The sequence below is a fragment of the Eptesicus fuscus genome, chromosome 17 (assembly GCF_027574615.1).
Source record: "Eptesicus fuscus isolate TK198812 chromosome 17, DD_ASM_mEF_20220401, whole genome shotgun sequence".
Classification (NCBI taxonomy): Eukaryota; Metazoa; Chordata; class Mammalia; order Chiroptera; family Vespertilionidae; genus Eptesicus; species Eptesicus fuscus.
The window spans coordinates 52608894-52636664 of NC_072489.1; the positions used below are offsets into that span (position 1 = coordinate 52608894).

The following is a 27771-nucleotide window of genomic DNA, read 5'->3' on the forward strand; positions in this document are numbered from 1 at the left end:
TGACTAACCACCTTAACCTGTGTGAATAATAATAATAATAATAGCCATTATGGGCTGTTGGCTGAAGCAGACACAATTAGCCAAAATCTGCGTAGGAGCGCATGTCAGTGTTCAGCCAACAACAGAAGATGACCCCAGCGTTCTGGGGCCAGTACACCGTAAATCAAGGCCAAATCTACCTGCCCTGCATGGATTCAAGCAACATGAACAGAGGAGAAAGGAAGACAAGACTAGTCACCGTCTCCTCCTTCAGCACATTGCTAGAGCGTGGTGTTGAGGCCACCGGTGGCCGATGGACTTACAAGTGGAGGTAGTGCGCCAAGTGAGGGGCAAGTTTTCCACTCACACCACAAGGATCCCTGGCCCAGTGCGTGGAGCTGGACAGCAATCCTTGCTGTAAGTGTGAAAAATGTATATACATAAATAAAGTCCTCTCCCTAAATCTCGATTTCTGGCCCTATTTTTTTTTTTTTTTTGGTAAATACTATCATTGCCAATAATAATAATAATAATAATAATAATGATAATACCAAGTGCCTATGTATTGTTTACTATGGACTGGGCACTGTTTTACATATATTAATTAAGTCCCACACAACTTTGTGCTATTCTCTCTATTTTTATTTTTAAAATATATATATTTTTTTTATTGATTTCAGAGAGGAAGGGAGAGGGAAGAGAGATAGAAACATCAATAATGAGAGAAAATCATTGACCAGCTGCCTCCTGCAGGCCCCACACTGGGGATCGTGCCCACAACCCGGGCATGTGCCCTGACTGGGAATCAAACCGTTACCTCCTGGTTCCTAGGTCAGTGCTCAACCCCTGAGCCACGCTGGTCGGACCTCTCCGATTTTGCAGGTGAGGAAACTAAAGCACACGGTGGTAACATGGCTTTCTACAGTGAGGGGCAGCGCTGGGATTTCAACTTAGGCTCCTTAGCTCGGGAGACTCAACCACTCTGCACTGCTGGCTGCCTTTTCTGCCTTTCTCCGTACAACGGCCAGGACATATTTTCATCACTGGCTGTGCAAAACTTCCTCCGCCCTCATCATCTTATCAAGAACCTAATGGGCCTTTTGATAAAATACCAACGCTAGCAAAAACAAACACAGAGTTCTCCAGGATATGATCGTTTTCGTCGTTGGTATCCACCCGCCCTAAATGTCAGCAGCCGGAACTGTGTTTCTCCAAGACTTGGCGGGTGCGCACGGCGGCCTGGCATTGTAAGAAGCCTCTGTCCCATTGCTTACACTGTAGCTCCACGTACCGGTGCCCTGCCGGTTCCTAGAATCCCTTCCGATGCTCTCCAGTGTCATCCGACACACGGAACAGAAAATGCTGCACTGAATCCATTGCGCCCAAGCATAACACAGGAAACAGATGAACGGACCCATCTCACCATTGGTCCGTTTGGGGCTTCCTATTTTATTATTTATTTATTTAAATACATATATATTTTTTATTGATTTCAGAGAGGAAGGCAGGAGAGAGAGAGAGAGGAACATCAATGATGAGAGAGGCTCATTGCCCACAGTGGGGATTGAGCCCCTAACCCGGGCAATGTCCCCTGTGACCTCCTAGTTCATGAGGTCGATCCTCCACCACTGAGCCGTGCCGGCTGGGCGGGGCTTCCTCTTTTCATGCTGAATAATTGGTCACAGGAATATATTTGACAGTTTGCAAAGCCATTTCACCAGTGTCAGCTGACCTGTTCTCGTTTCTAGCATTTAAATCCAGGGTGCACTTTGTCTAAAGAATACCGTGCTTTTTCATACCGTTCTTCCAAATCTACCCTTAAAAGACGAACCCAGACTATCGCCTACGTATATGGCCACGCTTCCCTACAAAACCGGCGTGTGGTTTCCCCCCCGCAACACAACTGGGAGGCTGGCTGCGTGTCAGACACTGAGGATCGAGGGGGTCCGAGGCGCCCGGAAGCCCGGGGCGGGCGGTGGCTGCGCGCGGCCCGGCTCCCACCCTGGCCGCGGCCTCTCCGCGCCCCGGCGCCCTGCGGGGCAGGCCTGGCCCCGCTCCCCGGGCCGCGCCGGCGCCCCCTGCAGGCCGCGCCGGGCACGGCGGGCGGAAGGAACCGAGCCGGCTGCCACCGTGTCCCCGCCGGAGCCGCCGCCGCCGCCGCCGCCGCCGCCGGAGCGTCGCGGGCCCGATCGCGCGGACCGCCCTCCCCGCGCCACGTCCCAGCGCCGCCCGCCCGCCGCCCGCGCACCTGGGCGCCCGCCGCCTCCCGGCTTCCGCTCGGCCTCCGCGCCCGCACCGGCCTTCACTCTGGAGCGGCCCCGGCAGCCGCAGCAGGGCCGGCGGCGGCGGATCGAGGAGCTCTCCAGGTCGTCCCGGGAGCGGCTGCTGCAGTCCCGGGACAGGATGTTCTCCAAGTTCACCTCCATCCTGCAGCACGCCGTGGAGGCGGTAAGGCCGCGGCGGGCGCACACAGGCCGGCGGGCGGCCTAGCTCCCTGCCCGCGCCCGGCGCCCGGCGGCCCGGCTCCCGGAGGGCGAGGCCGGGGCGGGCGCTGCCGGCTCGTCGGGTCGCCGGGGCCTCGGGCCTGGCTCGGAGCAGGTCCCCTCCGGGGATTCCCGAACTGCCGGGCCCGGCGGGGGCCCGTTCCCCCACCAGCGGGGTGGTGTGGGGTGCCCGGGAGGACCGGCCCTGCCGCCGGGGAGGGGGTGTCTCCGATTCCCTGTTGGGGACGGGGAGCCGGGGAGCACCTGGCGGGGCCCCCGGGAGCGCCCCCGGTGCCGTGACCGTTAGCCTCCCCGGCAGCAAGTCGTCAGCCTTGAGCCAGACAAAAGAAACGGCCCCACACGGCTCGGTTTGGGTTTGTTTTGTTTTGGGGGGCGGGGGAGCAGGAAGGTGCGCGCCTACCTTGGGGCGACCCCGGCGAGGACGCAGCCCACCCGACCCCGTGCCATCGCCCCGCCAGCTCTGTGCGCGCAGGCCTGGCCGGGGACGGAGGGATTGCTGTGACACCGGGGAGCTTGGAGGGGCTCGGAGTGGGGTTCGCAGCCCGAGCCCCGCCATCTGTTTCCTCTCCGGCCTCCTCTTCCTGGACGCCCTGCGTCCATCCTGCCATTGTGCTCGCCTCTGAGGCTCTGAGACCCCCGCGTAGACGCGCGCCGTTCACACGTCCTCGCAGACCCACACCGGAGAAGGGACGAAGCGTGTCTTGCGGCTCTTGGGAGACCCAGGGGCCTAGTCGCTTTCCCTGAGTTCCTTTCCTTGACTCGGGGAGATCTGCCCGAATGGGAAAGTGCATCCTGTGAAGGAACCGTTACTTTGCTGATGGTTAAAATGTCATTCTCTTTTCTGTGTTCAGGTTGGGCGACAGAGCACATTAAAAGACACACAACTTTATTTTAAACAAAAAAACAATCACGGTAGGACAGTTTTTATTGCCAGGTAATAAAAAGAACATAGATTTTTTAAAAACTCGGTCATGAAAACAAACTTTGGTACCATTATTTCAAGTGACAGGTGGGAAATGTTTTTTTTTGGATCATTTTAGCTTTCCTACAAGGTTCTTGGGAAAACGTGTGTATCAGATCAAGAAAGGAAGTGTTGGTGAATGAAGAGCGGTGTGACACGTGGGGGAGGGGACCGTCTTAGACTCAGACGTTTATTTGTCCTTGCCTATACCCAGTCAGTCTGCAGCGTCTTTATGTTAAAAGAATTAGACTCAAATACCGTAAAAAACGGTGACATTTACATTTTACATTATTCCTTAACAACAATCACTTACTTTTCCACATTGAAGAGTTTAATGTTGAGATCACTGGGAATACACATGCCGTACATTATTTATATCCTTTCCCCATCAGGCTCATATCTATAGGAATAAGTACTTAGGAAAAGAGGGCTTACATGCTCTGCCAGTCAAGACTCATTTTGTCCCCGAGGCCTGTGTTTTCGGGCCTCATTATCTTTTCGTAATTGTGTATGTTAGCATCTACCAAATTATCCATGTAAACCGTCTGACGCTGGTTCTGTAACATCCAGGTTCTCTACTTTGCTGAGGTTAGTGAGAAAGTTCGAGTGGATTATGTTCACCTCAGAACTACCACGTTGAATTTAGGCGCATCGTTTTTATTGGCTTCGAGTTGATGTTTTCAGCTGCCATACTCCCCAGGTTACCTGGATAGGAGATGAAAGCTCACACTATTTTTTTTTCTTCTAACATATCTCTTGGGAATGAACTCACGCCTCATGATAAATAAGCCGTCTGGGTGGTACTTGAGGAATCCTTTTTCCTAGCCCAAGAGTGGTTTCCATTTATTAAGTTCCAGTTATTTGCTCAGCATGGTTTTCTGTAAGCTCATCCTACTGTTCCTCACTTCTTTTCATTAGCTTTTCTCTGTATTCCTCCTTTTAATTGGCATGCTCAATTAGTATTTTCTGATACAGTATTACAATTAATATCATTATCAGGATTGTACAGAGACAGGCGCTAATCCTGCATGCAAACTCGGACACGACCTTTTTCAGCCTGTCATCGCATGACTAATGTTTTCCCACTTGGTGTTATTACATTTAGGTTTCTTTATCCCATTGGATCAGCCTTCATTCATTTAAGTGAGATTTAAAGGTAGATTTAATGGTTTCCCTTCACTTCCTGTTAACTACTTACAAGAAAAAAAAACAAAAACACTAAGATATTTTCAAAGGTTAGTATTTGAAAATGTGTTATTAAGCTGATAGAGTGCGATTTGAGTTTAGGAGAGAAATTCACACCTTGATCCAAAACAAAACTTGTCATTCTTGCCTCTCCTTTCAGAAATGACATTTCCCCCTTCAGTACAGAAAGGGTTGGCCAGTAAGAGTTACGAAACGAATCTGTTTTGTTAGTTGCCCCATATCACAAATCTGAAATCAGGCCTCTCTTGTTCTGAAGTTGGCCTGGATCATTTCAGTACAAATTCCCCAAAGGGTAATAAATAAAATACCTTCCAATTAGCACAAGTCAGTATTGTTGAGGGCCTACTCTGTGCTGGGTCATCTGCCAGGGACTGGTATCTTTTAACTCCCAGCCAGTTCCACCCTTTGAGAGCAGACTTATTCCAAGAGGAGAAAGGGCAGTGAGGGAAGAAAGTCTTATTCATTTTAACGAATTAATTCAATTGAAGTCATCTTTCATTAATTTGAAATTACAGTTAAGAGTTCATCTTGATTTGGGGGGACCAGCTATTTCTTTAAAAAAGGACTCTGCCCTGGGAATGAAAACCTCAAGTCAAACATAACGTCGTGTTTTCTGAAGTGTATTCTTTTCCAACGAGTGATTTCTAACTTCACTTTTGGGTCATTCAGCAAGTGTTTAATGAGCGCACCGTGAAAGCACGGCCCAGTGTAAGAGACACAGATGTATCCTTGTCCTTGCCCACAATGTTTACAGTCTCATTTGGGAGACAAAACAAATACATATGTAGTTAAAGTGTAAGCACAGGAGTGTGGCTTAGCCCTTAAAGCCAGACAGAACAGGGTTCCAGTCCCTATCTCTTAGAATTGTGGTGAACATTTAAATGAGATCATGTACCTGAAGTGCTTAGTGCAGTACCTGGCACATAGTAAGTGCTCAGTAAATGTTAACATCATCATCATCATCATCATCATCATCATTATTATTATTATTGTTATTATTATTATTTGGATGGCTGTTCAGCCAGTGAGTTCCAAGGGAGGAAGGGAGCGGGCACTTAGGACTGGAGTAGTTGGGAAAGGCTTTGTGGAGGACATGAGGCTTGAGCTGGACTTGGGAGGCAGAGACGAGAGGAAGGGCATTAGAAAAGTTGGGGTGAAGAAGAAGCATTTGAAAAGATCTGGGCATGGAGCGTTCATGATACACGTGCGACAGCATGCAGATGTGGCTTTGAGGACACTAGTTCTCGTGTGCATTATCAGTGTGGATCCTCTGTGTGGTAGGCATTTTGAAGACAGATAGTCCGGGTTTCTCGTTACAAGCAGCGTTTCCTTGGGCAAGTCAGTTACCTGGCTTTGGGTCTTAATAGGAGTTTGTTTGGGAAAAGTAGGCTTTTGTTGTGAAATTTTAAGACCACAACACAGTAAGTGCAAACTTTGTAGCACACCGCCTGGCACATAACTACTTACTAAATGTGGCAACTGCTGTGTCATTCATTTATTCACTCAATAGATGTCATCGGATGGTTACTAAATGCCATCACTGAGTTGGAAACTGGGGATTCAGAGATGAAAAAGATGACACATTCCCAGCCTTCGTAGAGTTTACAATCTCGTGGAGAAGATGGATAATTCAACAATTAACCCTTTGCACTCGCTTGCTTTTTTCTCGATTCCTTTATTCTACTCGGGATGTAATTTTTTAAATACCCCAGATTTTACAAAGCGCGGCAGTAGAATAAAAAACTGGAGTTTCTTTTCATACAAACTTATTTATTTGGATTTTTTTTATATTTCAAATTATTGATACATTCAAAGAGTAATTTTAATCTCGATGCTAACCGTGTCGAGTCACACTCGACATCCGAGTGCAAAAGGTTAAAGATGTGGGGTGAGGACTAGGAGAGACGGGGCATACGGTAGCGGGTTCCACAGCATGGGTGGAAAGGACTATATCTGAGGCAGGAAGTCTGGCAAGATTTCCCAGAGAAAGCTGTGGATAAGTTAGGCACTTATGTCAATTTCTGTTTGAGGTATGGATTGCATGAATTTTCAAGAATTCAATCTCTGTATTGTTCAAGTTAACTCAAATTAGAATCCCCTCATGCTGATTCACACATCTCTTCCCTTTTTGTTTTTTTACCCAGAGCATAAATGTTTTTATGCAATGATAAAGCAAGTAATTTGCATGTGAGAATTAGTAATGGAAGAGGCAAGTTCACTAGAAAGTTTTACATAAATAAGGAAATTTATTCATGTTTGAACTAGATGGTTACTAAACTAAGTTATTAGCAATTTAGAACTGTTTCGCCAGCTGCTTAAATAGTATTTTTTCTTTAAATCAAACTCCTAGAAGAGGAATATTTTATAAGTTAAGCAAGGACATCATCCTTTGAATTTGTCTGTAATTACAAAGGTCCTGACACAAATGCTGTAAGGCCTTGGATCTGGCTTACCCTGGAAATAGAGTTAAGTCCAATGGGTAACATAATTTGGAACAAGGATGCTGTGATCTTATATACTCAGGAGGTTCCTGCAGCAAAATTTAACAAATCACACACTTACACTTAAGAAACTAAGTACATTTCTTGAAATGCCAAATTTCATTTGGGTTTGTCCCGATTGTTAATACATTTAACTATATGTAAAGCCGGTATATTAAAAAAAAAATCTATAAAAACAAGAGAAGTTTTATGTTTTGAAAAAGATTCCCAAAACAAGCAGCTGATTAAAACAGATGTGTTCAAATCTAGAAATTTCAGGAAGATTGTTTTTCCAAATTAACACTTTCATTCTTATTTTTCTATTTTTTCCCCCTCAGCCTCCCGAAAGTAATTTCTCTCTCCATGTTCTTGAAGTATAGTACTCCCAAAGGTTTTAACTCCTTTGTTAAAGGTTTTAGAGTGTTTAAAATTTTTTCATAAGATTCTATTTGAAAATGAGACGAGTACTTATGTTCTCTTAAACCAGTATTATCCAGAAGGGTGGGAATGGGCACGTATAGGGTGGGAATGGGCAAGGATGGGCGAGCCAGCAGCATTAAGATGGTGATGAGGGCTGAGCCCTTCTAAGGCCCTCTTTCTCCCTAAATACATTTCACCTTCTGGAGTGAAACCGTGTCACCTTCTGGAGTGAAACCCGAGTTTATAATTGCCCAATAGTTTGGAAGTTGTTTCCACAGGGTTTCGAACTTTGAGTTCTCTGCTGGGGACACCAAGAAATCAAAAGGGAACACGTAAAAGGGCAGGAGTAACATGACCTCTTAGGTCGTCTGTCTAGATGAAGTACATTACCCTGCCAGAGTTCAAGTTCCCAGAATAGAAACCTATTTGTTCCTAAGTGAGCTGGGCCAACTCTGTGCTTTCTGGTAAAAATGTGTTGATGATACTAAAGACGGCTCTCTCTCTCTCTCTCTCTCTCTCCTCTCTCTCTCTCTCTCTCTCTCCCTCCCCCCACCCCCAAAGGAAAATGTTGTTGAAGGTGCACCATGTCTTTTCTTTTTGGTCACTCCTCACCTGAGGGTATTTTTCCATTGATCTTTAGTGAGAGTGGAAGGGGGAGGGAGAAGGGGAGGAGAGAGAGAAACATTAATGTGAGAGACACACACATAAACTGGTTCCCTCCCGCATGCGCCCTGACCAGGGACAGAGATCAGACCTGCAACTGAGTTACGTGCCCTTCACCGGAAATCGAACCCATGACCCTTCGGGTCCGCAGGCCAATGCTAGTCTCTAACTAATGAGTGAAACTGGCCAGAGCCACCAAGTCTTTTCTGTCCATTTAACACACATTTGGAATACTTGTAGGTTTGGGGAAGGGCTATCATTTTGGTCTTAAAAACCTCTGAAGTAAATTTCAAGGCTAAAATGTAAAACCGTTTTGACTTTGTGGACTTTAAATAGATCATGTCTTGTTCACGTAGTTGTTTTGCTGAAAATACGCGCTGCCTATTCTAGGCTTAAAAAAGAAAAGATGTACATCTGTCTGCCACGGAGAGTGGGGAACAGCTGTAATCTGATTATGGGGTGACTTTGGTATATGTCGTAGTAGTGGTGATGTGTCACTAATTATATAGCAGCGTTTTACTGTTTTGCATGTCAAAGTCCTAGGTACAAAGATCCCCGGTGACTGATAAGGGCGTTTTACTGATACTTGAGTAATAGAATATTGTGTGCTTTCACTGAACACTGTTACTCTTGAAGTCGTCTGCAGTTCCTAGTTTCAGGGGAAGGGAACAAAGTAATCCTGTAGTTTAATGATAATGTTGATAAATGCGTGTGTCCTCTTTCTTAAGAAATCATTTCCACCTTCTTGGATTTGACTCATTTTGCTTCTCTTTGATATCTGGCAAATGGGAGCAAGTGAAAGCTCACCCCTTATTTGTATGTTGCTTTTGCATGATTAGTAGACAAATGCAGAATTGTACTTTGTGGGGAATTTGAATGCCACTTTCTCAACTGTGGTCTTTGTGTGTGTGTGTTTGTGCAGCTCGCACCCTCGCTTCCTTTACAAGAAGATTTCGTTTATCACTGGAAGGCAATCACCCATTACTACATAGAGACTTCGGGTAAGAAACCATGCCACTGCTGATTACACAGAAAAATGTGTGGAATACGAAAATGTATTTCAGATTCGTCTTCAGTCATTTTATATTTAAAATACTTCAGTTATTTTATATTTAAAATACACACATTTGAAATACTTGTAGGTTTGGGGAAGGGCTATAATTTTGGTCTTAAAACCTCTGAAGTAAATTTGTAAGCAATTTACTTTTAATTCCTCTTTTAGATTCGTTTGAAAAACACACCTAGTGAGCACCTACTCTGTGTAGGCATTTTCCCAGGCACTGGGGGATAGAACCATCAAAAAGACAAAATCCATAATGAAATTAATATATTGATTGGGGGGAAGCAAACAACAAATAGACGGATACATACAGTGCGTCCGATGGCAAGTGTTCAAGAGAACATGAAGCAGGCTGAGGAAACAGAAGTGTGTGCTGGGGGTTGGAAGATGGCCATTGTAGGTCAGAGAAAGCCTCATTGCCCCAGGCCAGGTGTGAGCTGAAGTCTGAGGGAGAGAGGAAGCAAGTAGGGGTTGAGGGGTGGAGGTGGGGGGGGGGGCCGAGGGGGGAGAAGTTGCTAGAAGAGGAGGAGTGCACAGGCCCTGAGGCTGGAACAGGCAGCCTGCGCTTGCGTGGTGGACAATTCCTGGAACTATGAGGAAGCCAGTGTGGCTAGAGTGAGGGAGGAGAAAATTGGTAGGATATGACATCACAGCTGGAGGGTGGGGATTCACACAAGACTTTGTAAGCCACCCCAAGGGCTTTGGCTTGTACTCTCAGGTGGGCAGCCATTGGAGCGTTTTGAGCAGAGGTGACTGAGTCACTTTGGCTTCTATGAAAATTTAAATTGAAGGGCTGCAGAGGTCACCCTCGCCGGTAGAACAGTTAGGGGACTATTGCAGTGGTTTGAGAGGTGATGGTGGCTTAGACCAGGGTGGAAGGTGATAAGAAGTGATCGTATTCTGGGTATGTTTTGAAGAATTGGATATTGGGCATGAGAGAATAAAAGGCAAGGATATCTCCAAAGCTTTGGTTTAGGTAGTTAAACTTTAGGAAAAATAGAGAATGAGGAGACTGCAGGAGGAGCAGGTTTGAAAGAGAACTTTAACATATTAAGTTTGAGATGCTCATGATCTATGTAGTTGGATGTGTCAAGTAGACAACTGGAAATAGGCATTCAGGGTAGAGATCTAACTAAACGAGGGATATGAAATTGAGAGTCCTGAGACTAGATGAGCTTATCCAGGGAGCAAGGATAGATGGGAGAGAGAAGGTGTTCAGGAACTGAGCCCTTGGGCTCGATGTCTAGGGATTAGGAAGATGAGAGCACTAGCGAAGGAAACCAAGAGAGACTGGAGTCCCGGAGTTAGGAGGGTCGTGCTGCTGGGGAGTGTTGGTGTAAAGGGGAGCTGAGAAGTGGAGCAGCAGCTGGAGGGAGGTGTAGTGTCAAAGGAGGCAAGGATACTTTAGGGTAGAAAGTATGCAATTGATAATTTAATGGGACTGGTCTAGTAGGGAGGGAAAGGTGAGTATAGTCGTCAGATGAGATCATTTCTGAGCAATGTTCCTAAGTAGGCAAGGCGTGGGGAGGGGGACGGGACCTAGTGCCCAAGCAGAGGCTTAGCGCTAAATAGGTTGTGGGCAGTTTCTCCATAAAAATAAGGTAGAAAGCAGAACATCTGGGTGTAAGTGCAGGAAGCGGGTAGACATGGTGTGGGGGGATCTTCAGAAGTTACCTTCTGGTTTCCGTTTTCCTCAGTGAATGTGCAGGATGCAGAGTGAATGTGAGGGAACATGAACAGTTAGGTCAAGGCTGGGCAAACTTTTCCCGGAAAGGGCCAGATGGAGGCCATTTGGTCTCTTTGTTACTACTCAGTTCTGTGGTTGTAATGCAAACCAGCCATCGTAACGTGTAAAAGAGTAAACATTCCCTTGTTCTAATACAACTTTATTCATCAAAATAGAAGGCAAGGCTGGATCTGCCCTGTGGGTAAGGTTTGGCAACTTCTGAAGTAGGGAGTGCAGCAGCACTGCCCCATGGCGTGTGGGCTGCCTTGAAGAATGATAGGTAAACACTAGTGGATTTGCAGACTGGGCACATGTCATTTCACCGAAAGGAAACATGAAAAAATGATAGTTGATTTGGCAAGTTGATAGGGTTATGGGGGATGTGTCTTAAAAGAAAAAACAAAACCAACCTTTATATTCGTGCAATGAATAAAAATCAGACTATACACAGGGTGAGGCAAAAGTAGGCTTACAGTTGTGAGTCCATGAAACACAGGTTATTCTTGAATCATTTATTATTTTATTTTCCATATGAACAACTGTACACCTACTTTTGCCCCACTCTATATATTCTCTAAGTTAGTTTTCATGCATAATAATTTAGAAATAAGAGCCATTTGGGGGAAAATGGGAACATGATCAGGAAAAATGCATGTAAACATAAAAATTTTGTATGTACTTGTAATTTAAAAAAATTTTTTTTCCAATTAGCAGGTTAGATGGTCTGAATTTTAAGTATCTTTATATAGAAACAGGTTGGCCTTGAAATTAAGCTTAATAACCTAGAAAACGCAGAGAGGACAGGTTCTGTTTTGATTGCCCCTGAATTACTTCTTAGCATTGGGAAGTCAGACACCGAATGCCCCTAATTCATCTCCATCTATGAAAACACGAGGAGACCAAAGAAGCCCTTTTAACAACTTCCGACCTTCTTCTTCTTAACAGACCGCTATCCCCAAAGTCAAGGAGATAGAAACATCAGTGATGAGAAAGAATCATTGATCGGCTGCCTCCTGCTTATCCCCTACTGAGGATCGAGCCCGTAACCCGGGCATGACCAGGAATTGAACCTTGACCTCCTGGTTTATGAGTCAGCGCTCAACCATTGGGCCACATTGGCTGGGCTGATTCAGTTTTCTAATAAGAGGGCAAAAGCGCCTAGCCTGCGTGGCTTAGTTGGTTCGAGCATTATCTCGTACACCAAAAGGTTGTGGGTTTAATTCCCAGTCAGGGCATGTGCCCAGAATTTGGTTCCATCCCCAGCGTGCAGGAGGCAACCGATAGATGTTTCTCTTTAACATCAATGTTTCTCTCTCTCTAAAAATCAATTTTAAAAAAATGGTAAAAGCATCATCTGAATTCTGGAAAAGATAATTATACCATGGGTATATACCTCATTTAAGTGTGTAGTTCAGATTTTTCTGTTTGAATAGGGATAGGGAAGTATAAAGAGTATTTTAGTTTAAAATTGCAGTTTAAAATATGCAGTTTAATATTCAGTGAAGTATTTAGTTTAAATATGCAGTTTAAAAATGTTGGGTTGTTTGATGAACGTTTTTTGTCATTTAGATGACAAAGCCCCAGTGACAGATACAAATATTCCATCTCATCTGGAACAGATGTTAGATATATTGGTACAAGAAGAAAAGGAACGAGAATCTGGAGAGACGGGGCCATGTATGGAATACTTGCTTCATCACAAGATCCTGGAAACATTATATACCTTAGGGAAAGCTGATGTAAGTTTCTAATCCACATCATGTCCTTAGGCACGTAATACATGTATTCACGTCTTAGAGTTTATCTAAGCTGCCAAGTACTAAATTTAATTATAGAGGCATGCATTAAGCATGGCAGGACTTAAGTCAGTGTTGTACAAAAAATGAAAATCGTGCATCCTATATGAACATGACTTTCCATAGAGATAGCAAAACTCCCAAATGCTCTAGACAACACCTGGTAGTTAGGCAACCTAGAATCCCAGTGTAAACTTTTATGAAAATAGACTCAAGTACCTGTGCTTGGAAACAAAGGAAGGGAGAAGGAACCCAGTAAAGTTGGGTTACAAAAATTAGGAATTATATAAAAACAGAAATGGGAATTCTGTTTCATAATCCTGAAAGAGAATGTCACTGATTATTCTGACATTAACTCTCCTAGTAAGTGGAGACCATTCAAGTTTTTAGGCCTAATGAGTCTTGAGAAATCTTTGTGAAGCTGGTATTCTATAAATAATATTCTGTGCTTCAAAACTTTCAAATCTATACTAATAAAAGCCTTGGGGGTGATCAGGCCAGCAGGGGAGGGTATTTGGGAGCAATCAGGCCTGCAGAGGAGCAGTTAGGGGGCAATCAGGCCAGCAAGGGAGCAGTTAGGGGGCAATCAGGCAGGTAGGTGAGCAGTTAGGAGCCAGCGGTCCCGGATTGTGAGAGGAATGTCCAACTGCAGGTTTAGGCCCGATTCCACAGGGATCGAGCCTAAACCTGCAGTTGGACATCCCCCGAGGGGTCCCATATTAGAGAGGGTGCAAGCTGGGCTGAGGGACACCCTCCCCAGTGCACGAATTTCGTGCACCAGGCATCTAGTTACTTATCAAGATAGTGAGGGTAGGGGAAGAACTTGGGGTTCAGGTTAGGAGGCCTGGCTTTGTCACTAATATACTGCAACCTTCAGCAAGTCTTGCTGGTTAATCTTCCTCTTCTGTCAAAACAAGGAAGTGATATCAAGCAGCCTCAACTCTAAAAATCTGTGGTTCTGTTCTGTTAATGTCTAAGTTGAATAAATATTAATTGATTTTTGAGTAAATTTTAGTAGTTGTACTACTAAATATATTTTGATATAGGTAATTGTCACTAGTAGTGGTTTATCTGAATAATGCAAGGTATTTGCTATCTTAAAAATATTGTGCTTAACATAATTTATACTATTTCTGGATAGCATGTCTGTGATGATGCTTTGGAAATGCTACACATTTTGTGACTGTATTTTAGTTTTGAGGCAGTATAAGCAGGTTAATTATAGAACACATAACATTAATTCATACTCTTAATTCACAATGTGAGTAATCAATGTTTACCTACTTTTAAGCAAATATTTAAAACAACTGTGGTTCTTTTTTAAATATTAATTGCCTACAATAATAATTTAAATAACTTGGCAACTAATTTAAAACAGTGTTGTTGGCCTAGATCACAGAAGTGTATACCATAGGAATCCTTTTATTTACATACATGTGTTAGGCTTTATTTACTCCTGCATTTATATGATGGTCAGTTATTGATTACCTGCCACTAGCGTAAGTAACAACATTCTGGCTTTACTTGGGCAAGGAGGTAAGTATAATCATTTCATGTTACCTTAGCATTTAGAATAAAAACAGGCTGACGTCACCCGAACCACGCTCGGATCTCAACAGCGTATTGTCCCCATGCTGTCTATAATTACATCAGCCTCTGGTCCCATATGCTATATTCTAGTCCCAGATGTCATTTTATTTCCAGGCTACCAGGCATTAATAATTGAGAATTTTATCCTGGCTAATTGCACTGACTTGAGGTTGGAATACGTTCGAATTCATTGTCTCTTCCTATATTGTAAGCATCTGAGTAAGCGTGTTTGTATTGTCTGTCCTTTTCTTGTTTGCTTTCCTTTCCTCCTTACTCAGTGTCCTCCAGGAATGAAACAGCAGGTGCTGGGCTTCTACACCAAACTCCTGGGCAGAATCAAGCAGCCGCTGCTTCCGCACATCAACGTGCACAGGCCCGTGCAGGTGTGTGTCCCCCACACACAAAGTGGTTTGGTTTGGTTGCTTTGGGTATAGAAATAGTTGTATGTAACTTTTCTAAGAGTACAAATAATACAGGAAGTTATCCTAAAAATTACAGGCAAATTAGCAAATACTTGGGCTTTATGTATGACATGGTATTAAATCTACTTCATGTCTTTATTATATTTTTCTGACATCTCAAGGAGTTTTTTTATATACCTCATTCATTTTGGGGGGGGATAATGCATTTGAAAAATTTATTACTAGTAAACTTTATTTTGATGTCGATGATTTTAAATAGTGTCCTTTCTGAATAATGCAAGCTGTTTGCATTATTTGAAAACTTTAAATATCCGTAAGGTATATGGATGTCTATGTACATACTTGTGAAAAATAAGCTAACTTTAAACATTTTTGAAAAAATTGTTGACAGAAATTAATTCGACTCTGTGGTGAAGTCCTTGCAACACCAACGGAAAATGAAGAAATTCAGTTTCTCTGTATTGTGTGTGCAAAACTGAAGGAAGATCCCTATTTGGTTAATTTTTTTCTGGAGGTACAGTATCCTCATCACTCTTCCAAGCATGCCTGTGTTAGCATTTTTCTATGCATTTTACTTTCTCCTGCTGGTCACTCAGCTCCTTGAGGACCAGGACTCTGTTCTATTCATCTTTGGGTCCCCACAGCTTCTCTGTCTAGTACCCGGCACAAGGCATAAGGACTGTTTAATTGACACGGGTTGAATGAAGGAATCTTTAGAGAAACACAGCTTTGTTACCTGTAAGTATAGACAGTCACAAAAGTACTTTGCAGTTCTTAAGCACGTCCCCCTGAAGTCTAACCTATATTCAGTTTATACCATCTAACATATGCATCCACTGTGGGTTAAACGCCTATGGTAAATGAGCTAGAAACTGTCTTTGCCTAAAGGAGTTTATAGGCTGGCGACGAAGGTAAGACTAATATTCAGATACAGTAGCAGTCAAATAGACATCACTAGCACTGTTCACTGCTTATGGTCGGTGAAACGTTTTGTAAAACAAGCATGTCAAACTCGTGGCCCTCGGGCCACATGCGGCCCACAACGAATATTTTTGAGGCCCAGCCAACATAATGGTATGTAAGAATGTTTTAATAAAAATTTTGTAACTTAATTTTTACAATATCCTGTTATACATAATTATTAATAACGAACTACAACATTCACTAATGGCTGATTACTATAATCGTGTTGCATTCATTTCCCTTACGTGCCTTACACGCAGGCGCACCATTTCTCTCCACTAATACCAGCAGCAAATATTTTAGCAGCTGATTGCCACGTCATTAGTCTTGTACTGACTTGTTTGGTGTGCACGACAGGAAATATTTCGCTTTCGGAGAACAAGAAAAGTAGGCTTATGTGAGTTACGCTTATTAATTTGTGCAGTTATTCAGTGTCTGGTAAGTTAATGTTCAAGAAAATATATTAACTTTTATTAAAATGTTCTGTTATTTTATGTTAATGATGACTCATTTATTTCAGCCCTTTGTATTCAGCAGGTCTCTATCGAAATCAACCTACATTTCTATGAAAATTGAAGCTTTTGTTTTTTGCGGCCCACCTAAACTTAAACCTTGTTTATTTGGCCCGTGTTAGCCTTTGAGTTTGACATGCTTGTTGTAGAGAGTGTAAAGTATATCTGAAATGCCTCTGCAAGGTTTAAAATACCCAAAACACATTTTGTTAAAGTCTGAGCGTGTTCATTTATCAAAACACTTCTCTCTGTTGCTCTGCTGGCTAGACACTGAATGTTCATGATAGAAAAATCCGTTCCGGCACGATACCTGCTTTAGAAGGCTTTTGATGTGACGCTTACACCACCTGTACTCCTTTTCAGAATAAGTTGAAATCGTTGGCTTCCAAAGGAGCAGCCATTGTCCCTGCAGAAGACACGTTAAAAGGCCCAGATGCCTTGTCCACAGACACGGGACAGCCCTGCCGGCCGGAGGAGCTGCCTGGCGCCGCCGGGACGGAGCAGCCAGAGTTAGACGATGAGCCTCCTCCTCAGACGGACGACCTGTCCACGAGCCTGGATAACCTCAGCGTCGCTTCACTGCCGGAGGCCACAGTCGTCCGCCCAAACCAGGATTACAACCTCGTGAATTCTTTGTTAAATCTGACCAGAAGCCCTGTGAGTCGTCATTGTCTCTATAACTTTCCCTCCTGATGTGATCACAGTTATATGCACTTAAAATAGAAAAAAAAAATCTCTTCTTATTTGAGAGTAAAGCATTAAATCCTTTAAAGTTAATTTTTTTTTCAAACTACTTCTCGGATATCTAACTTGGGAATTGAAAGGGGGTGTGTTTCCCCGCAGGATGGCCGGATCGCCGTGAAGGCCTGCGAGGGCCTCATGTTGTTGGCGAGTTTGCCCGAGCCCAAGGCTGCCAAGTGCCTCACGCAGAGCACCTGCCTGTGCGAACTCCTGACCGACAGGCTCGCCGCCCTGTACAAGGCCCTCCCTCCGTCCGTGGACCCCTTAGATATTGAAACCGTGGAAGCAATCAACTGGGGGTAAGAACCACCACTTGTGTTTCCATAAAATCGACTTCCCGCCCTAGCCGGTTTGGCTCAGTGGATAGAGCGTCGGCCTGCGGACTGAAGGGTCCCAGGTTCGATTCCGGTCAAGGGCATGTACCTCGGTTGTGGGCACATCCCCAGTGGGGAGTGTGCAGGAGGCAGCTGAATCGATGTTTCTCTCTCATCGATGTTTCTAACTCTCTATCCCTCTCCCTTCCTCTCTGTAAAAAAATCAATAAAATATATTTAAAAACAAAAACATAAAAGTGACTTCTCACACCTATACTTTCAAATCCATTTCCATTGGGCAATAATAGGAATCTTTCATTTTGAAAAATGTAACATTGCTATGAGCATTAAATGGGATTATTTTGTGAGGCTTGTTTTGAATTGGTTATTCATTTGTGGAAATAAATGGGTATGGGAATAGTCCAGCTGTTACAGGGAAGCTACTTTGTCTCTGTCCATTACAGTGATCAATCAAGACCTTAATTACATTAAGATCAATAACTTTATTTGTTTTTAAAAAATCCTAAAAATAAGTAATCTTTTTTATGAATAAGTTCCACGGGCCCTGGGGCAGTCTTATGTGGTTCATGGCCTCCTTATGTAGGATCTCTCCTCCTACCTCATTCTCTCACCCTTCTACCCATCTTTTAGGGCTCCCCCTTGATTATCATAGGAAACTGTGATTATTGTGGAACATTTATAAGTTATTAAAAAATATAAAGCAGCATAAATAAAATCGCCCATAATCCCACCATCTATAAGCAGGATAATATTTTTTTTAAATATATTTTTATTGACTTCAGAGAGGAAGGGAGAGGGAGAGGGAGAGAGAAGATAGAAACATCAATGATGAGAGAGAATCATCGATTGGCTGCCTCCTGCACGCCCCACACTGGAGATCCAGCCAGCAATCCGGGCATGTGCCCTGACCAGGAATCGAACTGAGACCTCCTGGTTCATGGGTCAGTGCTCAACCACTGAGCCACGCCGGCTGGGCAAGCAGGATAATATTTTGACATAATAACCTGTTACTGTTTTTCTGTATATTTTTGACCCTTCTTGAATTTTACTTATTTTTTTCCACCCTGTATTCTGCCGACATCTGTCGGTCAGACCCACTTGTTAACTCCTCTGTCTTACATGTTGAGGCAGGAAGAGAAGCAGGCCAGTCATTTCCTTGTGCAGATCCTCCGTCACCTTCCTTTTTCTTTCTCCCAGCGCCGAGATTCTCCCACTCTTCATTACTTGGTCAAGTTCATGGCAGAAGTCTGAGGAGCAGATAATGGTTTTCCTCCTGCAGCTCCATTCTGCTTTAGTCCCTCTCTTCCCACATAATGAGTGAAAATTAGTTGCAACTTTTATTTAGAAGGTTTTCTCTAATCTTTGGCTTTCTTTGATAAAACCCTCATCCGGTAGTCATGCTGCATTGCCTGTGTAAATACATCATCCTGTGTAAGTTCACTCACGTGCCTTCATGTTTCCTTATGCCCTGAGCTGCATTAATGCTTTTGGATGACTTCGCGTTTCTTCTGTGCCCCACAGTTTGGACTCGTATAGTCATAAAGAAGATGCATCGGCATTTCCGGGAAAACGAGCCTTAATTTCATTTCTTTCCTGGTTTGATTATTGTGATCAACTCATAAAAGAAGCACAAAAGGTTGGGATGTTTCTGTTGTTTACTGATCCTTTAAAAATGTAACTATCTATTAACTGAAATTCGAATTCTCAGTTAATATCCCCAAATATATTTTGATTGTCCTAGGATAGCATAGTTAATAAAATAAATAAAACCAAATGAACAAGAGAAGTGCATATGTATAAGAGAATAAGTTAAAATTCCAGTTCTGCCTGTATATTTCTTTAAGTATTATAGTACAGCCCTTCATACGATAGCATCGGCCTCCCTTCCTTTCTCCTCTTTGGGAGATGTTACTACCATGAGGTGATTAGGATAATATTTTTATCCTGCTTGTCGGAAATTTAGGTACAATGTAAAGAACTTAATAACTAGCATCTAATCTAGGCAAACTTATTTTCCACATTAATTCAGACAGAGGGTGGAGACTGATTTATTGATGTTTACAAATTAATCTGTTTTCGATATTGATGCTTGTACTATATTCTAGACTACTGCTGTTGCTCTTGCCAAAGCCATTCACGAAAGATTTTTTATTGGTGTTATGGAACCTCAGTTAATGCAAACGTGAGTGGTCTCTTTACTTAAAAAATAAAACGGCTGTGTTCATGTTATTTTTGCCCGCTAATTCCCTGTTTGTTATGCCAGTTCCGAGATGGGTATCCTGACGTCGACTGCTTTGCTTCATCGCATTGTTCGGCAAGTCACCTCCAACGTTTTGCTTCAAGAAATGGTGTTTTTTATCCTTGGGGAACAGAGGGAGCCAGAAACTCTGGCAGAAATGAACAGACATCCTTTAAGACACAGGTTAATTGAACATTGTGATCACATATCTGATGAGGTGAGCTATGCAAGGGTTTAGAATTTGACTTAAGAGTCTTTGAAATACTGACTTTAATATACTTGTGGCGTGTTGAATACAGCCTCTTTTTTTTAACGTGGCTTTAAAAATTGACACCTAAAACTTATAAGATGGCAAGAAGACTTTATTGAAAGACATTTTTCAGTTAGCCTTATCGTTTTTGGTTTCAGATAAGCATAATGACTCTAAGGATGTTTGAACATCTTTTACAAAAACCCAATGAGCACATTCTTTACAACTTGGTCCTAAGAAATCTTGAAGAAAGAAATTATACAGAATATAAACCCGTGTGTCCAGAAGATAAAGATGTGGTAGAGAACGGACAAATAGCAGGAGCAGTGTAAGTTTCTAGCCAGCTCTGTGAGTTTAGCAGTTCATGTACAATCATAATTTTCTCTTTCCTCTTATTTCCCTTATTCATAAAAAAAAAAACCTCTAACAGTTTTGCAAGTTTTAAAAAAATAAATCTTAGATATCTTAATATTACTGTCCCTTTAAATTATAAGTGGCATTATCTATTCATTAAATCTAACACAACCACTATCTTCTTGAGTTTGATGTTAATATAAAATGTTAATTCCTCTAAAAAATATCAATACAGTATTTCTTAATTTTTTAAACAAAATGATGTAAGAATAAAATTATTTCTAAGAGCACAGCAGAGAATCTTTTGGTTTAGAAAATATAATAAAATGTTTTCTTATGCGTCATTAAATTAAACTTAGAGATCTGGAAGAAGATCCATTATTTACTGACATTTCACCAGATAACACTTTGTCAAACCAAGAGTGGCTTAGTTCTTCACCGCCTGCTACTCCAGACCACCCCAAAAATGATGGGAAGACTGAAGTCCATAAAATTGTGAATAGGTGAGTTGCTATATACATTTAACTTGCATCTCTCTCTCTTTTTTTCTCTAAATATATTCTTCTTGATTTCAGAGAGGAAGAGAGAGAGACAGATACATCAATGATGAGAAAGAATCATTAATTGGCTGCCTCCTGCACACCCCCTACTAGGGATTGAGTCTGCAACTCAGGCTTGTGCCCTGACCATGACCTCGTGTTTCATAGGTCGATGTTCAACCACTGACCTACACATGGCAGAGCAGCTGGTTGTTTCTTTTACTTGTTTTTATAACAAATAATAGCTCTGCCCTTAGATTGCTACAGAGATACAGTATGAACTCAGTCTTCCCTCGTTTAATCTAAAGCTTATGTGAGCCTTTTGTCACGTTTAGGTAGCCAGTGAGAGCCTCAGGGACACCATCAATAGCAAAAGAGAAAGGCTCTGCTTAATACAGAAATAAACACACGTGACCTTGGTGAAACTGACCTTCTAAGGACCCTACTTTTTGTATGTAAATAATTTTAAGTAATTCCCAAGTGCAACAACATTGAGAATCTCCAGTTTGACAAACTGTACTTATTAGATATTTATTCCTAAGCATAAGGTCATTTCTTTTTTAGTCTGTGGTTTTACTTTTTTTTTTTAAGTGCCCTTTCTGTGGCAATTTCCTGCTTTTTCTTCCTTTGCAGTGCTGTTACTGATACCCCTGGTTCTGTCAGATGACTACAGAAAATTGCATGTCGCTCAAGATATAAAATCAGGATGCATACAAATCTTAAATTCACTTACTTGCAGGCCAGTTTCCCGAGATTAACAATAGCATGGCAATCTGTCAGTGTGCTGTAATGTAAAAAAAAAAAAAAGAAAAGTCATTTTAGGCTTACTTCTCCTTTAAGAGGAATGAGTAATTTTTGAATAAAGGCTTTAATGAAAGTGTATTTAATCAGTAAGGCTGATTAAGAACATACATACAATTTTATTTTTCAAGTCTCCACTTGCATTAATACTTGTTTAAACTGACGCTGTGGCTGGATATTTTAATACATGTAAAGATATTGTGAGTATTATGTTATTGATTATAACTTTTTTCATTGAAGTTTTCTCTGTCTGGTACCGGATGAAGCAAAATCATCCTACCATGTTGAGGGCACTGGGTATGACACCTACCTCCGAGATGCTCATCGGCAGGTGAGTCCAATCACTGGCTTTGTGAAATGAAACTGAACGAGAATGCACTCACACAACTTGTCCCATCGCCCACAGTCGTTTCTCCAGAGGTGTCCCTTTCTCTGCCAGGCCTGACCTCCACTCTCACTGCTAGAGCTTCCTGCAGGTGGCCTCACCTTGCACGTCACCGTCTCTGTCTCAAGATTTCTTTAATGCCCCCTCTTTCTCTTTCCCTCTCTCCCCTTCCCCTCTCCCGCTTTCTTCCCTTCTCTCCTTTCTTCCCGTACCTGACATTATATCTCCCCCACATCCTGTCCCCCGCTAATCCAAAGGTGACCTTTACATGATTCTACCTGCCACCGCCGCCCTTACTTCCATTCCACAGGCTCCTCCTCCTCCTTTTTCCCTCTCCACCACGGCCCCCCACGCACAGTGGTCTCTGACGCTGGCCTGTCACACCCTCACCCAGGCCTCCGCTCCCCCCCCACCCCCCCACCCCCCGCATCCTCATATGGATTTTGAGATTCCTATTTGAGGAAACCGTTTCTATTTCATCTCAGTTTGTTTTGGGTTGATGATCTAAATGCTTTCTCCCTAGTTCCGGGACTACTGTGCTATCTGCTTAAGATGGGAGTGGCCTGGGTCTCCAAAAGCCTTGGAAAAGTGCAATTTAGAAGCCACTTTCTTTGAAGGTCATTTTTTGAAAGTTTTATTTGACAGAATGGGAAGAATTCTTGATCAGGTAATAGAACAACCCGGGTAAAACAGAGACATTCTGACCCTGTTGTGTGTTTGTTTTTTCTGAATATTACTTGCATAAGTGTTTACGATGTATTATATGCACTTCGACTAAGGTGGTGAGAACTAGTTTAGTTACAGGTGTTTCCGCTGTAGGAGAGCAGGTGGAGGAGGGAGGGGTAAAATGGTCGGTTTTCCTTTCTGGAAAGACAAAATGGTAAAAGTGTGCGCTCCGGGATGGACATGATGAGTCACGTCACATGTGTTTTTGTTTCTCACCGCTCCCTAGCCGTACGACGTAAATTTACAAGTGACCTCGGTGTTGTCTAGACTGTCTCTCTTCCCTCACCCACACATCCACGAATACCTTTTGGATCCCTATGTGAACCTTGCTTCTGGCTGCCGATCCCTCTTCTCTGTCATTGTCAGGGTGAGTGATCAGTTTTGCAATATGTTCTTTAGGATTAATTAACCTGTCCAATTAACAACTTAATATCATTGCATGTAATCAGTGTCACATAGAGGAAAATATATCTACTGTTTAGAAGTAGTTATTTCACTATAAAATATGAAGAAAAAAAGAAAAATTAATTTTTAAAATGTTATATATATATAAAACGTCTATATTTTAAGGAATAGATGTGAGTCCTCTGTCAAAGATGGTTATGCAAAGAGTGAAAGGTGACATTCTTCATTTAGTGAAAGGAAGTGGGGTATGTTTTTTATCCTGAAATTCCCTATGCAGCCGGTTTTAGGAACCGAGTTCCTTTTGTCTCTGGGATGCAGGTCGTCGGAGACCTTATGGTCAGAATCCAGCGTATTCAAGACTTTACTCCCAAGCTTCTACTAGTCAGAAAGCGATTGCTTGGTTTGGAACCGGAAGGCCCTATGTAAGTCAGTGTTTCACTTTTTTTTTTTTTTATATATAAAAATTCCACCCAAACTGACTGCTTTCTGCTATCTTGATTGACGTGTTGCCCGCTTGTCCCTCCCAGGGTGGACCACATCACCTTGCTGGAGGGCGTGATCGTGCTAGAAGAGTTTTGCAAGGAGCTGGCAGCCATCGCATTTGTGAAGTACCACGCTTCCTCCACCCCGTAAAGAGCCCCTCCCAGGAGGCGAAGCGAACAGAACTGCTGTGCACATTTCATCAAAAAAGGCTCCGTCCCACCTCCTGAAGAGAGGATCAAGGCCCTTTTCAATGAAGTATTGCTGTAAACTGGACAGAAGCATTTCGAACCCATCGAGTGGGCAACTTCAGTACAATGTTGTATGATAGTGTCTTCATTGCTTTTTCATAAAGGCTCCACACATGGACGGTGCACATCCCTGAATCTGGGATACAATCCAAGGAACTTCAGGAAAGAAGCGTTTCCAATGCCTGTGTGAAAAGCTGCAGAAGATCTGATGTCCTGCCTTTGATGTTTCTGTTATTTTAATATCCTTTTCGGTAGCAAGGCATTGTGACATCCTGTGGGACTCAGATGCTTATATTCTTTTGGATTAATCAGTAGCAAAAAAAAAAAAAAACAACGAATTTTTATAACTTTTTAAGGTAAGAATTCTTATCAAACAAAATATGAAAAACTGTAAATGAGAAAAAAATACAATTCAGGGACCATCACATGAGTTGAGTTAATAATAGGAGATAAAACTGTGTAGAGAACCATTAACTTCCTTCAGCTTTTCTAAGAATAACAATTTAATATGATAATAAAATTCTTGATTAATATAATATATATATTTTTAAAGAAATGTTCTTTTACTCTTGTGCACATTGCCATGTAGGTGGTTAATGTTCATGTATGGGTCCCAGTTTATTTAAACCGTGTCATTTTGGCAACAATACTGAGTTTGTGCTCACCAGTGGTAGTGCTTGCTAAAATAGTATTTTCTAAAGCTAATTTACACCTATTAGGTTGAGAACCTTTTTTTTTTTTTCTACCCCTCTTTGAAAATTGTTTCATAAAATCACTTTATAATTTGATTTCCGTACTGCAATGCATGGTCGTGTCTCGGTGGGGAACGGACTGATAACTCTTAGAATCAAAATTCCAATGGCCTCCCTAATGTTTACATTTATTTTTTCATTTTGTTCAGTCTTTTGTTTTAAATTATTCGAGGGAGAGAGTTAAAAACCAGACAGACAGACCAGTCTGTCCTGTTTACATGGGAAAGGATGTGGGGGAATTGGGTATGTATGTGAGTGGGTGTGTACGTAGGAACTGGGGGTAGCTTGGCAGAGCTGTGCAGGCACCACGGGCTGGGAGTTAACTTACAAAATGGTGTTTACTGATCCACTCTCTAGTCCTCCTGTAAGGGATGCTTATCCCTCAGATATATTGCTTCTAAGCGTTCTTCTTTAGTTGAAAGGTTAAGCAGCAGCACTTTCTTGTCTTTCTGTTTACTGATATTTGGGGAGCAGATTATCACATTTCCGGCTTCCGAGGCCCTCCTGCTGCTGGGCCTTCTGAGAAGTTGTTTTCTGTAGTGTGTTTGCATTTTCATGGTGTGTGGCGTAGGCACAGAAGTATGTTTTACGCCTACCCCTAATTTTGCCGCGTTCGTTTTTCTGATTTATTGTATCGTCAGTTTTTGCTATTTATTGTGAACAAAATATCAAAAGATGATGAATATTCTTGGCTCTAGAATGCTTACCACCGGTAAAACAACAACAAAGAGACTGAATTTCTAATTCCATGTGAATCTCTGTTAGCTCCTTCCAAGGCATTTATTAAGCAAAACAGTGGAAAAACAAAAGTAGGAGGTAGTTACTTTGTGCGTGCTTTTCTTTAAGTGATTTTTCATGATGGGAAAACATCATTAAGTTTGCTGTACTTATTCATTAGGCCATGCAAGGAACTCAGCAACATCTTCAGTTTTAGGTATAGTTGCCCCCTACTTTGATGTAGGTGTATTTAAAACAAGGCATTATGAAATATCAGATGTTTCCTCATGTGCTCATAGTGTTCAATAGGTGTAAGAGCAAAGACGTGACCTCTCAGACCAAATGCTATTTTATCTTTGATTTCACAATGGGACCCTATAGCTAATGCATGAAACCAAGTTCTGAAAAGCTTTAACTCTTATATTTTTTATATGTATGTATGCTGCTTCTTAAAACATTTTTCTAAGTTATTGTAATGACTTTGATTTGTAGTCAACTAAAGCTTGAAGTATATTTTGTTTCTCTTCTCAGTTTCTTTCTTTCTCTCCTTCCCACTCTCTCTCGCTCTCCCTCTGTCTCTCCCTCTCTTTCTCTTTCTTTCTTTTATTGATCTCTAGTAGGGACCTAGAGCCAGCACAACTTCTCACAGTGAGTTGGATCTGTTAGCGAAACATTGTACTACATTGCTAGTCTTTTTGTACTGTCATTCAGAAGCTGAACCTTTCTGTTACTTGGGTACTTGCAAAATAGTGACCGAAATGTACTGTGTTGGGTAGAAAGTACCATCTTAACAACGGATTGCCCTAAGCAAGTTCCAAACCAAATTTTAGCCTTGCTTCACATTGGTATAAATAGCTATGCCCATTTTTAAAAAATCTTTCTCTCTAACAGTAGTCTTTGTGGTTATTTTTAGTAATGAGCCATGTTTCTTTACTTGCTAGAACTCAGACTTGTCTTTAGCTGATTATCATTGTAGTACTCACATTATAACTGTGTAATGTTCTCGTAAGATATCTGTCTGTGCAATATGGAAGCTATGAGTGGATTCATAGCTTTTTTGGTTTAATTGTACATCATTGTGTGTGTACATGTGTACATATATGTATATATATATAAGGACCAAAATCCTTAGCTTGCTTACACTGTTGCTAGTGTAAAGATTGTTACACTTAATTTTACAGGGCACAAATTATGGGAATTACCTTCATAGTCCATGGTAATATACTTCCATAAATTATTGCATTGATATACAATTACCAATTTAATTATCAAGTTCATAGGTATTGACAGAAGTTACAGTGAAGTGCTCAAACCACAAATTATGTGGTAATTATATTTTGGGTTGTTTAATTAATCAAAATATGCATGTCATTGTGACACTTGATGTGTTAAAACATGATAGATAATCATATTTCTGGGCCCTGTAAAATAGTGTCACTGTAATACTCTGTTTGCCTCCTGCCTTGTTTACATTAAACAAAGGACATTTGGTAAATTTTCCTATTGAACATTGTGTAGGTTACTGACAGTGTTACCACGGCCTGAGATTCTTGGGCCATCTATGAAGAAACTTCAGATGGTGATTGTGTACCTACTATCTCTTTAAAGGAAGTTGTGGTCAAGTCCAACTTTTTGTGCTAACAATGCATGCAGGACTAAGAGGGATGATCTAAAAATAAATCATGTAATTTAAACAAAATGTCTTGTATTCTTATAGACTTCTAATTGGAAACATGTTTATTCACCGGTAAGTTGAGAACAATAATTCCTAACACACAAAAGGGTATGGCACACAACGATCAATGGGTCACTATAGCATCGACTTCAGAGAGAGAACGAGAAAGAATATATGAATATTTGTGGAGGGGAATGTGCAGTGTGAAAGATCCCCCTGGGTGAGCCTCAAAAATGTGTCCCCTACACTTGGAATAACTATAAAGGCAGTGCTTATTAAAATACATTTTATTTTCAAAACTGAGCTATCAGCAGTGAAAGTGTGTATATATTTCTTTGGGACACCCTGTATATTATCTACCCCACCCCTTAGGAATCCCTTCCTTAAAGGAAGGAATGTTTGTAAAAGTCTTCAGAAAACAATTCATTGGAAGCATTACTTCTCATATATTTATAACATATATAAAAACTTTTAAACTGACATTTACAATAATTAGACTCTAGGCTTATCCCACTCACTTGAGTATTTGCCGAAGTCCCTTAACGGGAAACTGAAAGAAATGTAAATGATGGCACAACCAGAAAGAAAAATCTAGTTATCAATCCCACCTACCATGATTCTTTCAGCCAGTATTATCCAGAATAGTTTTAAAAGGAAGTAAAGAGGATAACAGGTTCTAAAGATGCAGGGAGGTCAGGTTTAGGCTTTGAAGAGTTGAAATTACCCTCCGCGCCTTGAGCTACATCAAAGGAAACTGCGTTTTAGGAATATGTAATCAGCTCCCTAGTCCAAACACCTGCTTCCGACTGCTATCAGTGAAGAATGTGGCAGTGTTTCGC

General features: G+C 42.0%; 1 protein-coding gene and 1 non-coding gene across 6 annotated transcripts; both read left to right on the forward strand.

The window, feature by feature from the left end:
- Positions 1 to 249: 249 nt before the first annotated feature.
- LOC114232564 (small nucleolar RNA SNORA62/SNORA6 family) lies at positions 250 to 402 on the forward strand. Its single transcript, XR_003618636.2, has one exon. It is a non-coding gene; the product is annotated as a small nucleolar RNA SNORA62/SNORA6 family (small nucleolar RNA).
- A 1765-nt stretch (positions 403 to 2167) lies between these two features.
- Positions 2168 to 27091, forward strand: FHIP2A (FHF complex subunit HOOK interacting protein 2A). Of its 5 annotated transcripts, none has more exons than XR_008558715.1 (18): positions 2168 to 2427; positions 9136 to 9214; positions 12569 to 12738; positions 14664 to 14768; positions 15199 to 15321; positions 16646 to 16939; positions 17126 to 17322; positions 18880 to 18994; positions 19464 to 19540; positions 19622 to 19814; positions 20006 to 20175; positions 20561 to 20704; positions 21782 to 21872; positions 22450 to 22593; positions 22879 to 23019; positions 23376 to 23479; positions 23585 to 24144; positions 25875 to 27091. XR_008558715.1 is itself a non-coding variant. In XM_008144335.3 (17 exons), exons 1-17 carry the CDS (start codon positions 2383 to 2385, stop codon positions 23688 to 23690), a joined length of 2298 nt encoding a protein of 765 aa, XP_008142557.2. In that variant the 5' UTR covers positions 2168 to 2382; the 3' UTR covers positions 23691 to 27091. The 5 variants fall into 5 exon arrangements, 3 of the variants coding, with proteins under 3 accessions (XP_008142557.2, XP_054584778.1, XP_054584779.1); XR_003618588.2 differs by having other exon boundaries at positions 26776 to 27091; XM_008144335.3 differs by having other exon boundaries at positions 23585 to 27091.
- Positions 27092 to 27771: the final 680 nt, after the last annotated feature.

Coding starts and splice junctions, on each gene's coding strand:
- FHIP2A (XM_008144335.3), top strand. CDS start 2,383: ATGTTCTCCAAGTTCACCTCCATCCTGCAGCACGCCGTGGAGGCG. Junction 18,995..19,463: donor TCATAAAAGAAGCACAAAAG/GTTGGGATGTTT, acceptor ACTATATTCTAG/ACTACTGCTGTTGCTCTTGC. Junction 23,020..23,375: donor TCTTCTCTGTCATTGTCAGG/GTGAGTGATCAG, acceptor TCTGGGATGCAG/GTCGTCGGAGACCTTATGGT.